Source organism: Pelobates fuscus, chromosome 8 (assembly GCF_036172605.1).
Source record: "Pelobates fuscus isolate aPelFus1 chromosome 8, aPelFus1.pri, whole genome shotgun sequence".
Classification (NCBI taxonomy): Eukaryota; Metazoa; Chordata; class Amphibia; order Anura; family Pelobatidae; genus Pelobates; species Pelobates fuscus.
Genome location: NC_086324.1, coordinates 5129293 through 5143449, shown reverse-complemented (window position 1 = coordinate 5143449; position 14157 = coordinate 5129293). Strand labels below are relative to the sequence as shown.

Here is a 14157-nt window from a genome sequence, read left to right as displayed (position 1 = left end):
TCTTGTATCTTGCTTTTATACATCAACATGACCACTATTAACACACTACTATACACAACATGGCCACTATTATACACACTATTATACACAACATAGTCACTATTAACACACTATTATACACACTATTATACACAACATGGCCACTATTATACACAACATGGCCACTATTAACACACTATTATACACAACATGGCCACTATTAACACACTATTATACACAACATGGCCACTATTATACACACTATTATACACAACATGGCCACTATTATACACACTATTATACACAACATGGCCACTATTATACACAACATGGCCACTATTATACACAACATGGCCACTATTAACACACTATTATACACAACATGGCCACTATTAACACACTATTATACACAACATGGCCACTATTATACACACTATTATACACAACATAGCCACTATTATACACAACATGGCCACTATTATACACAACATGGCCACTATTAACACACTACTATACACAACATGGCCACTATTATACACACTATTATACACAACATAGTCACTATTAACACACTATTATACACACTATTATACACAACATGGCCACTATTATACACAACATGGCCACTATTAACACACTATTATACACAACATGGCCACTATTAACACACTATTATACACAACATGGCCACTATTATACACACTATTATACACAACATGGCCACTATTATACACACTATTATACACAACATGGCCACTATTATACACAACATGGCCACTATTATACACAACATGGCCACTATTAACACACTATTATACACAACATGGCCACTATTAACACACTATTATACACAACATGGCCACTATTAACACACTATTATACACAACATAGCCACTATTATACACACTATTATACACAACATGGCCACTATTATACACAACATGGCCACTATTATACACAACATGGCCACTATTATACACAACATGGCCACTATTAACACACTATTATACACAACATGGCCACTATTAACACACTATTATACACAACATGGCCACTATTAACACACTATTATACACAACATAGCCACTATTATACACACTATTATACACAACATGGCCACTATTATACACAACATGGCCACTATTATCACACTATTATACACAACATGGCCACTATTAACACACTATTATACACAACATGGCCACTATTAACACACTATTATACACAACATGGCCACTATTAACACACTATTATACACAACATAGCCACTATTATACACACTAGTATACACAACATGGCCACTATTATACACAACATGGCCACTATTAACACACTATTATACACAACATGGCCACTATTAACACACTATTATACACAACATAGCCACTATTATACACACTATTATACACAACATGGCCACTATTATACACAACATGGCCACTATTATACACAACATGGCCACTATTAACACACTATTATACACAACATGGCCACTATTAACACACTATTATACACAACATGGCCACTATTAACACACTATTATACACAACATGGCCACTATTAACACACTATTATACACAACATGGCCACTATTAACACACTATTATACACAACATGGCCACTATTAACACACTATTATACACAACATGGCCACTATTATACACACTATTATACACAACATGACCACTATTATACACACTATTATACACAACATGACCACTATTATACACACTATTATACACAACATGGCCACTATTATACACACTATTATACACAACATGGCCACTATTAACACACTATTATACACAACATAGCCACTATTAACACACTATTATACACAACATGGCCACTATTAACACACTATTATACACAACATGGCCACTATTATACACACTATTATACACAACATAGTCACTATTAACACACTATTATACACAACATGGCCACTATTATACACAGTATTATACACAACATGGCCACTATTATACACACTATTATACACAACATGACCACTATTATACACACTATTATACACAACATGGCCACTATTAACACACTATTATACACAACATAGCCACTATTAACACACTATTATACACAACATGGCCACTATTAACACACTATTATACACAACATGGCCACTATTATACACACTATTATACACAACATGGCCACTATTATACACACTATTATACACAACATGACCACTATTATACACACTATTATACACAACATGGCCACTATTATACACACTATTATACACAACATGGCCACTATTAACACACTATTATACACAACATGGCCACTATTAACACACTATTATACACAACATGGCCACTATTAACACACTATTATACACAACATGGCCACTATTATACACACTATTATACACAACATAGTCACTATTAACACACTATTATACACAACATGGCCACTATTATACACAACATGGCCACTATTATACACACTATTATACACAACATAGTCACTATTAACACACTATTATACACAACATGGCCACTATTATACACAGTATTATACACAACATGGCCACTATTATACACACTATTATACACAACATGACCACTATTATACACACTATTATACACAACATGGCCACTATTAACACACTATTATACACAACATGGCCACTATTATACACACTATTATACACAACATAGTCACTATTAACACACTATTATACACAACATGGCCACTATTATACACAGTATTATACACAACATGGCCACTATTATACACACTATTATACACAACATGACCACTATTATACACACTATTATACACAACATGGCCACTATTATACACAGTATTATACACAACATGGCCACTATTATACACACTATTATACACAACATAGTCACTATTAACACACTATTATACACAACATGGCCACTATTATACACAGTATTATACACAACATGGCCACTATTATACACACTATTATACACAACATAGTCACTATTAACACACTATTATACACAACATGGCCACTATTATACACAGTATTATACACAACATGGCCACTATTATACACACTATTATACACAACATGACCACTATTATACACACTATTATACACAACATGGCCACTATTAACACACTATTATACACAACATAGCCACTATTATACACACTATTATACACAACATGGCCACTATTAACACACTATTATACACAACATGGCCACTATTAACACACTATTATACACAACATAGCCACTATTAACACACTATTATACACAACATGGCCACTATTATACACACTATTATACACAACATAGTCACTATTAACACACTATTATACACAACATGGCCACTATTATACACCGTATTATACACAACATGGCCACTATTATACACACTATTATACACAACATGACCACTATTATACACACTATTATACACAACATGGCCACTATTAACACACTATTATACACAACATAGCCACTATTAACACACTATTATACACAACATGGCCACTATTAACACACTATTATACACCACATGACCACTATTATACACACTATTATACACAACATAGCCACTATTAACACACTATTATACACAACATGGCCACTATTAACACAGTATTATACACAACATGGCCACTATTATACACACTATTATACACAACATGACCACTATTATACACAACATGGCCACTATTAACACACTATTATACACAACATAGTCACTATTAACACACTATTATACACAACATGGCCACTATTAACACACTATTATACAAAACATGGCCACTATTAACACAACAAAAAAATGGGCACAGTATAAAACTATCAGGACGGGGGCTCCTATGAAGGATAATATTAGTGCAAACAGAAAACGTCTTTGTGTAAAAGCAACCCTTTTTATTTAGAAACCCCAATGCTCGGTCCTCATGCAGTCAGCCTATAGCGGGCGCTGGAGGGAGGACTTTAATTGGATGAAATCATTCTAGTGGAGAAATGATTTCAGGTTAACCATGTGTTCCTATAACACCCATTATCCCACCCACAGATCGTCCCCTGTGTGCCTGGGGCTGGCGTTAAAGTAAATCCACTAAACTGGGTGACATTTGGGGCACTCACAGAATAATACACATCTGTCATCTGCAGGAGATTCTTGGTGCTGCCATTCTCCTGCATCTCAATCGTCTCGCGCCCCCAGTCAGAGGATCGCGGGGTCTTCGCGTATTCTGCATACGGCGACATCTGGAAATCACCACTCTTAAAGATCAGTTTGCTGACGTCATTCTTGTTCTTCCTAAAAAAGCAAAAATATTAAATTACTAGAAACTCTTTGCATTCCATCCCTGCCGAATAGCACTACACAGATCACGTTTCTGCAGACTATTCTGTGAATTAACGTGCAGATAATGTAGATGTTCTGCGCCGATTTACATACAAATCATTGCATTCTGGGAGTGTAACAGAGGTGCTGTTTATTTTGTTTTAATTTGCTGCAGGATATTTGGATTATTATCAGACTATATCTTACAGATAATATAACAGGTGTGATACATTGCAGAATCCAAAGGCACATCCCACATTCATTCTGCCTACTTCGCAATAAACTCCTTACCTCACATAAATTGCAGCCCATAAAACACACGTCGGTCTCTGGGACTGAAAATAGCTTTTTACAGTTAATTATTACGCAGTGTACAAGGAGATAGCATGAAATCGCATTGCCTAAAACAAATATTGCCCAATAAATGGGAAATAAAATGAAAAAAATATTGCCCAATAAATAGGAAATAAAATGAAAAAAATATTGCATGTTGTGTTTATTTTTTTTAAATATTGAACTATTTTTAAATACAAGTTTCTGTATCCCCAAATGCTTGAAAATGAGCGAAATCTCACTGTATTCTCTGACTATTCCGGTTTTTAAAGAGCTACGCAGAGCGCGCCCGGTTAAAGGAGCCAATGAGATATGTACACGAGGATCGCCATTTCACGCTTTTAGTCTAATTTCCCATTGACGCCAATATGCTCTTTAAGTGAAAAATGTTAATTTTCCTGAAATGTACTCAATTCTTTTCTAAGAACAATAAACAGGTGCAGGAAAAAATATCATTAAAATGTAAGCCTACAAAACCCTTATCTCTCTCTCCATTTAACATTTATTTCAGGGCTTGTTGCTTTACTGTAGCCATGTCAGCTGATCGGTGGCCCAACACACAACCAGCCAGCGCTGAACTCACCTATAAAATGGGTTAAGGCGCGCAGGGCGTTTCCCCAAGTCTGTATATCAGCAGGTTTTTTTTCGCCAGCACCCCGTAAACGTGACATTATGTAGGAGCACAGTATCCTAAGCAGCATTAAAGCTTATTCTCAATACAACTTCTAATCCTGGATTTATCCCAATATATACTCACATCAGTTCTTTTATAATCTTAATCTAAGTCTTTATTCGGGTTTTGGAGAATATATGTAATTATATCCAGTTGGGCATAATGTAGGTAAAAACATAGAAATCAATACATTTAATCCAATCCATTAACACTGGGACAAAACAATTTATTGTTGCCACAACAACATTTTACATTTATTTTCTTATCGATAATTTTGAGAAATCTTTTTTACATTAAAGATACACAAACATCTATACGGTGTATTATAATATTAAATAACATTACTGAAACCATTGTCGTGGTTGTAATTACCTAACTCAATGGTAATAATATTTATCGACATTGGAAGGATAGAAGGGCCAAATGATGCTCTAACCCTACTAGGAAGTGAGCCTGTTACAGGGAGATTTGAAATACTAATCTAGCCAGAGCACCAGGGCCGTCTTTAGCGCGGGGCAAACGGGGCAGCTGCCCCGGGCCCAGTTGCTCCTGGGGGGCCCCAGAGCAGCTGCCCCGTGGGCCCCGCGATTTGAGCAGCCCCCATGTACCCAGCGGTGCGGCTGCACAGAGCCGCACCGGCCCGCCAACTAAGGAGGCCCTCCGGGTGGCCCATGCACTAAGGGCCACCAGGTAAGCATGTTTGAGCAGGGGCCCGGTCGGGCGCTGTGACGCTTAAACAGCGCGACCGGGCCCCTTCCTGTACCGGCTGGGAGGAAGTGAGTGCCGCGCGTCACTTCCTCCCACCGGAGAGCACAGCCGCGCGGGAGGAGAATGGCCAGAGGAGAACTCCCATCTGCCTCAGCCTGCCACTGGACCCCAGGGAAACCACCCTCCAGGAAAAGGTAAGAACCTGGAGGGTGGCTAAATGTGTGTGTGTGTCAGTATGTTTGTATGTCAGTATGTCTGTGTGTGTGTATGTCTGTGTGTGTATGTCAGTATGTCTGTGTGTGTGTGTGTATGTCTGTGTGTGTGTGTATGTCAGTGTCTATGTGTGTGTGTGTATGTTAGTATGTTTGTGTGTGTGTCAGTATGTCTGTGTGTGTCAGTATGTCTGTGTGTGTGTGTGTCAGTATGTCTGTGTATGTCAGTGTCTGTGTGTGTATGTCAGTATGTCAGTATGTCTGTGTATGTCAGTGTCTGTGTGTGTATGTCAGTATGTCTGTGTGTGTGTGTGTCAGTATGTCTGTGTATGTCAGTGTCTGTGTGTGTATGTCAGTATGTCTGTGTGTGCGTGTGTCATTATGTCTGTGTATGTCAGTGTCTGTGTGTGTATGTCAGTATGTCTGTGTGTGTGTGTCAGTATATTTGTGTGTGTGTGTGTGTGTATGTCAGTGTGCGTGTGTGTCAGCATGCTTGTCGGTGTGTATGTTGTTATGCCTGTGTGTGTCAGTATCCCTGTGTGTGTGTCAGAATGTCTGTGTGTGTCAATACATCTGTCAGTGTATGTGTCTGTGTGTGTTTCAGTATATCTGTCAGTGTATGTGTCTGTGTGTGTTTGTATGTATGTGTGTGTGTCAGTATGTCTGAATGTATATAAGTATATATTTGTGTGTCAGTGTATGTGAGTCAGTATGTATCTGCGAATGTTTTAATATATCTTTCTGTGTGTGTATGTGTCAGAAGGTCTGTCAGTGTGATTGGGGGTTGGGCGTAATTGGGGCGGGCGGAAGGGGCAGGGCCTAGGGGGCCCAAGAAAATGCTTTGCCCAGGGTCCTATTCCTATTATAGACGGCCCTGCAGAGCACCAATTGTTACACATATGAAAATACTCTATAGGCACCAAAACCACTGAGATGAAGTAGCTGTAGAGACAAAAGTGTCCTTTTCAGATTATGCATTAATAATAAACAATGTCGTCCTACAGTGAGAGTAACACAGAGTGACAGATTCAGAGTAATAGACAGAGTAACAGAGTGACAGATTCAGAGTAATAGACAGAGAGTAACACAGAGTGACAGATTCAGAGTAATAGACAGAGAGTAACACAGAGTGACAGATTCAGAGTAATAGACAGAGTAACAGAGTGACAGATTCAGAGTAATAGACAGAGAGTAACAGAGTGACAGATTCAGAGTAATAGACAGAGAGTAGCATAGAGTGACAGATTCAGAGTAATAGACAGAGAGTAACACAGAGTGACAGATTCAGAGTAATAGACAGAGAGTAACAGAGTGACAGATTCAGAGTAATAGACTGTAACATAATCCGAGTAATAGAGAGAGGGTAACACAGAGTAAGAGATTCGGTGTAATAGACAGAGAGTAACAGATTCACAGTAATAGACAGTAATGCAGAGTAATAGATTCAGCGAAATAGACTGTAACATAATCAGAGTAATAGACAGAGTAACGTAGAGTAAGAAATTCGGCGTAATAGACAGAGAGTAACACACTAACAGATTCAGAGTAATAGACAGAATAACACAGAGTAAGAGATTCCGAGAATTAGACAGAGTAACAGATTAAGAGTAACACACTAACAGATTCAGTAGTACTCTTAATCTGTTACTCTCTATTACACCTAATCGCTTATTCTGTGTTACTCGCTGTCTCTTACTCTGAATCTGTTACTTTCTATCAGATTAAGAATATTAGACTGTAACACATAGTAAGAGATTCAGAGTAAGAGAGACAGAGTAACAGATAGTAACAGATTCGGGATAATAGACAGAGTAACACATAGTAAGAGATTCAGAGTAAGAGAGACAGAGTAACACATAGTAAGAGATTCAGAGTAAGAGAGACAGAGTAACACATAGTAAGAGATTCAGAGTAAGAGAGACAGAGTAACACATAGTAAGAGATTCAGAGTAAGAGAGACAGAGTAACAGATAGCAATAGATAGTAAGAGATCCAGAGTAACAGGTAGTAACAGATTCGGGATAATAGACAGAAAGTAACAGATAGTAAGAGATTCAGAGTAATACAGTGTAACATATTCTGAGTAATAGATAGAGAGTAACAGATAGTAACAGATTCAGAGTTACAAATTCAGGGTAATAGACGGAGTAACAGATAGTAACAGATTCAGAGTAATAGAGAGTAACAGATAGTAACTAGACTTGGGCATTCGTATTCGTACGAATGGATTTTCGTCCGAAAATATGCATTTTCGTCCAAATACTGAATAACAAACGGCTAGACAAACTAATGAACAAACAAACAAATGGGCGTCCAACAAAATTCTTCCATGAGCCTTTCGATAGTTCGTTCATTCAGCTTTTTGAATTACACCTCTGTGTAATTCAAAAAGCCAAACTTGTAACCAAATGAACGAATGGCAATATATTATCATTCTGTCACATCCTGTTATGTTCTGCTTAGATGTCTGGCCTTGGCTTCTGGTATCCAGTACTCTTTTTACAATTTTATCACATAACAGGAGGCTTCGTATTTTGCATAATCTTTCTTTACTAACTCCATAGCAGCAAAGAAAAGAGTGACAAAACTTTGAATCAATCACAATGTAGTATAGGGTATAAGAGGTGTGACATATGACATCATTTCCTCTTTCTTTGCTGCTCCATCACAAGCTAAGTACAAATTTTGGCTTCTCAGTATTCAGCTTATATATTTCAATATTCTCATTTATTTCTATAACTGTGTCTTTGTATATTTACCCTGGTATTTCTCTTACCCCTATCTGTATACCCCTGGGACTTTGCCTCTGGCTTCCCAGGTGTTTTCACGGCTCCCCGCCGTCTGTACTCTCTCTCCATACCTCTCTGTCTTCTGTCAACGGCTTTTCTGTGCGCTCGCGCACAACCGTTCTAGTTTTTTTCTACCGAACGCTTTTCTACCGGTAGTTTGGCGCAACCGCCTTTTTGGCGCGAATGCCCGCGGTTGTTTTCTGTGCGACAGACTATTCGGTTTTTTTCTACCGAACGCTTCTCGTTCGGCAGTTTGGCGCGATCGCCTTTTTAGGCGTTCGCGACCATTTTTATTATACGCACGTTCTGCAGTTTTAATTACATGAACGGCAGGCATCTAGTTTTACTGCCCAAACTGGGGGAGGTACTATCCTCCCCATACTAACGGCTGTCAGTCCGGTGGCCATCTTAAAGAGATAAACTGTCAGTTTTCTGCTCCAGCTATTCCACTGCAAGCAACTGGAAACCCTTCTTTCATCCTGCCTTTTCACTCAGTGGGACCAAGTCAGGTTAGTGCCTTGCACTTGGGGTTGGCTTTAGCCAGTTATTCTGGCCGGGGTGAGCCCCCATTTTGTGCTGCTAAGCGGACCTGTTCATGCAGGATTCCGATTACCTGGGTGAGCCCCAGTGACACAGCCCTCCTCATCCTACTATGACCTACCGGTCTCTAGTCTCAGGTTATTCATTCCTGATACCATACCACCCCTGGTCCCCAGGCCTCTCCACTAATTGTGCCTAAGTACCCTCACGCAATTTAACGGGTGAGCCCCGAATACCTATTCCAGATCATGGAGGAATCACAAACCTCCTCAGACCTCCAGGCCATGATAACAGCAGCTGTGGCTGCAGCTATGGAAAAGGCCGCTTCTAAGTCGCTCCCAACAGATTCTGAGGCCCCTAAACCCATCTCTGAACTGGTTCACTATAGAGCGGACTCCGACTCCTCCAGAGAACGCTCCCATCGGCCTAAACGCCATTGGAAGGGCGAAGCCACTGCGCCACGCAAAGGGAAATCTAAAGGGAAAGCCCCTGCTAAGCGCAGAAAAGCCACGGTTCTTGCTACCCACGACCTCGCACAGATTTCTTCAGATGAGGAAGACGCAGAACCCAAACATGAACTAGCTGTGCTGGATGAATGGCAGGCGGCGGTCTCCGACCAGGAGGACTCCGACAGGGATTCCGCGGCCAACTCTGACCCTTACTTCATAAGGGAGCAGAGTCTAGGTGAGCCCCAGGACTCCATGGCTACATCCATGGATAACCCACAGGAGGGCACAGAGATTTTCCTTGACAATTCGGGCCTCCAAATGTTTGACCCGAGAAACATCCCTCATCCCCGTTCGGAAGAATGGTCACCACCCAAGCATTTGGCAAGGTTTATGCACTTCTGGCTCAGGAAATCTCTGGACAAAGAAGTGAGGAAACGGATGAGATCCGAATGCCCTCGGCCTAGCCTACCAGACAAGGTGGCGCACACCCCCCGAATTTGACCCGCTCATGACTACATTCATGTCGCGAGGGGGTCGGGACCCGCGCAAGGGCACGAGATACCCGGGAATGGGCACAGAGGTGTTTCTGTTTCCTAGGGAACACCAACGTAGCCCTCTCTTCGGAGAGGCGCCGAGCAGCACTTTACCGTATCGACGAAAAACTGGTCGAACTGGGGGATAAAGAATTAGGACCCTTGGCACAGGGTAACTTGTTTGGAGAGGCCTTCCTGAAGGAATTAAATAAAAGGGTCAATATATTTTTGGAAGGGCTGGACGGCAGAGGGGCCGTGCCGCCAGCCGTTTTTGGCCATCCGGCCCCCGTACAACAAGGACTTAACCGTTCTACCCAGACTCATCTACCCGACATAGATTCCACCAATTCAGGGGATCTAATCGTGGCCGAGGCAGCCGAGGACGCTCCCGGGCAAGATTCTCCAACGGTAAGTCGAAATCATACCCTGCCTCTAACCTCCTGTCATATCGCAGGTCGTGTTTCTCTTCTTTCACAGAACTGGACAGCCCTATCTTCAGACGCGTGAATCCTCCAAACGGTGCGGGGCTATTGAATAGAGTTCGACTCTACCCCGCTTTAGCAGGCCCCTCCACGTCCGATCCAGACTACACGGGCAGACGCCCGCCTCATAGACGCGGATTCCACCGGTTTCTACAGCAATATCTTCCTGGTCAGGAAGAAAACCGTGAATTTCGCCCCGTTATCAATCTCAGGGAGCTCAATTCTCACGTGGTATACCGACATTTCAAAATGGAAGGTATCCACCTTCTCCGGGATTTACTTCGACGCGACGACTGGTTCGCTCGTCTGGACCTCAAAGACCTTACCATTCCTACCTCCGTTTCTTTTGGCACGGGACCCCCTGGCAATTCACCTGCCTCCCATTTGGCCTCAGTTCAGCCCCGTGGTGCTTCACCAAGATTATGAAGCCAGTAGTGGCGAAACTCAGAGCTCAAGGCATAAGATGCATCATCTACCTCGACGACATCCTGATCTTCGACGGGGATGCAGGGACTCTGCGGAGACACACGAATCACACAGTACACCTTTTGGAGTCTCTAGGTTTCGTCATCAATCGCCCCAAGTCCGCAATGATCCCGGCTCAATCAGTTCAATTCCTCGGATTCGTAATAGACTCCACATCATGCACTCTTCACCTCCTGGCTACCAAAATTACAGCCATCCGCAGAGAGATCCGGAAAGTCCTTCGTCGGACAACCATACCCCTACGATTACTGGCACAGATCGTAGGCCTTCTCTCCGCATCCATCCAGGCCATTTTCCCCGGACCCCTGCACTACAGGGCCATGCAGTGCCTCAAGGCAAGATTCCTTCGCAGACAACCTACATACGACCAACCGTTTCCAATGTCGGCCGAAGTTCGGGAGGAGCTACAGTGGTGGCTGAACTGCATGCAGGCTTGGAATGGCAGGGCCATATTCAGGAACCAGCCAGACTTCGTGCTGGAGTCGGATGCCAGTCGTTCAGGCTGGGGAGCGACAGACGGAACCACTTCCACAGGAGGAGTCTGGACTTCCGAAGAGCTCTCGATGCACATCAATTGCCTGGAACTCTTGGCCGGATCATTCGCCGCCTGGCAAAGGACCGATCCAACTGCTGCATCCTACTCCGCATGGACAACGTCTTAGCGGTAAGATACATCAACCGCCTTGGAGGCACTCGTTCTCAAGCACTGGTGGATCTCACGAAAGAGATCTTCGATTACTGCCTACCACGCAACATCACCTTGCTGGCAGAGCACTTACCAGGAGACTCCAACACGACGGCGGATTGGTATTCACGCCACTGGCGGGACGCCAGCGATTTGCAACTAGACCCTCATATTTTCGCAATACTGGATGTACAGAGGGGAACTCTCTCCATAGACCTAGTCGCGTCCCGAAACAATCGACAGACAGATGTTTACTTCAGCTGGCTCCCAGACCCGGAGAGCCTCGCAACGGACGCTTTCCTACAACAATGGCCATGGGATGGTGCTTACGCATTCCCACCTTTCGCAATGATAACGAGGGTCCTTCACCGGATCGCCTACAGAGAGTGAGAATAATTCTCATCACGCCTCTCTGGCAGAGCCAGCCATGGTTCCCGGACCATCTGGAACTTTCAATCAAGGATCCCCTCCTCCTACCAGATGCCCCAACCATCCTCAGGAACCCATTGGGTCTACCTCACCCGCTAGTCGTGCAGGAACGCCTGCCCCTTGTGGCCTGGACTCTTTCCGGGGCTCCTGGCAAACCGAGGACTTATCACAGGAAACCAAGGACCTTCTATGGGACTCATGGGCACCAGGAACAAGGAGGTGCTACTTATCAGCATGGCACTCCTGGACAAGTTGGTGTGTGGGACGGGACCTCAATCCCTTTACTGCACCTACTCACTCCATCATGAATTTCCTGACCTCACTTTTCACTACCGGAAAATCATACCGGTCCATCAACGTGGTACGGTCAGCCATTCCAGCGGCCCATACTCCGACCCAGGGGACACCTGTTGGTAAGGACCCGCTCATCTGCAGACTTCTCCGCGGCATGCGCCTGAGGCGTCCCCCGGAACCCAAATACTCTAGACTTTGGGACGTTGGCGTGGTCCTACAATTCTTACGAAATTGGCCTCCCAACGAGTAGTTGTCACTCCGCCAACTTACCGCAAAATTCACCTTCCTGCTCTGTCTGGTTTATTTTCGACGGGTATCGGACGTACGCGCCTTGGACGCCGACGCGTTTACCTTCTGCCCAGCGGGTGTTACCTTTTGGGTCTCACATCTCAATCGGTCTTCTACCCTTTCTTCCCTTCTGACCCTCAACTCTGCGTGGTCTCTACTTTCCGTCAATACGTGGAAGCCACCGCGACGTTGCGGCAGTCTTCCACTCATCAACTTCTCATCTCTTACGTCCGCCCTTACGGTCCAGTTTCGGTTACTACGCTGGCCAGATGGGTTAGATGGCTAATATCCCTTACCGGTATTGACCAAACTTTTGGAGCACATTCCGTACGTGGGGCAGCGGCCTCTTCCACTTATGCGGCAGGCGCGTCCCTTTCGGACATCTTACGAGCGGTGGACTGGACCAGAGAATCCACCTTTAGGACATTCTACTTTCGTCCTCTTTATAATCCGGCGTTTTCTCTGCTTTTCCAGCGTTGAAATTGCAAAATTGATCTTGTGTACAGATAATCTTAATTTTAATAATGACAGGAGGCGAGTATTTTCCCTCCCTGCTCTCTTTCGTTCTTCCCTCCCTATTAATTTCATATCTATCTATGGCATTTTGTTTTCTAATATTATTGTATAAATACCTAACTTGGTAGCACTTGTTTTAATGCCTTATTAACATTCATTTGTAGATTTATCTATATACTCCTTATGGGTGGGATATTTATTTAACACCATTAGTCGGGAGGATGTCTAGTTATTATTATTATACTAGATGATATTAAGTTAAATTAAGGGATAGACATTCACTGTTTTAAACAATCATTTCTGGAATCTAATACACTTTATACTCTCGTTTCAGCTTAATCAGAAGCCACAGGGAGTCATTAAGGTCTCCATGCAAGGTGTCGTCATCATCACATCATGGAACCTTATCATCAGGTCTTGGGAGATCATCGTTTGAAAGCAGGATGCCTTC

At 42.7% G+C, this 14157-nt stretch overlaps 1 protein-coding gene across 1 annotated transcript in view; it reads right to left on the bottom strand.

Annotated features, from left to right (window-relative positions):
• HEG1 (heart development protein with EGF like domains 1) overlaps positions 1-14157 on the bottom strand; it is a 66093-nt gene that overhangs the window by 2406 nt on the left and 49530 nt on the right. The window contains exon 12 of the mRNA XM_063428714.1: positions 4088-4262. Within this exon, the coding sequence (XP_063284784.1) occupies positions 4088-4262 (175 nt within the window). The remainder of the gene's footprint in view (positions 1-4087; positions 4263-14157) is intronic.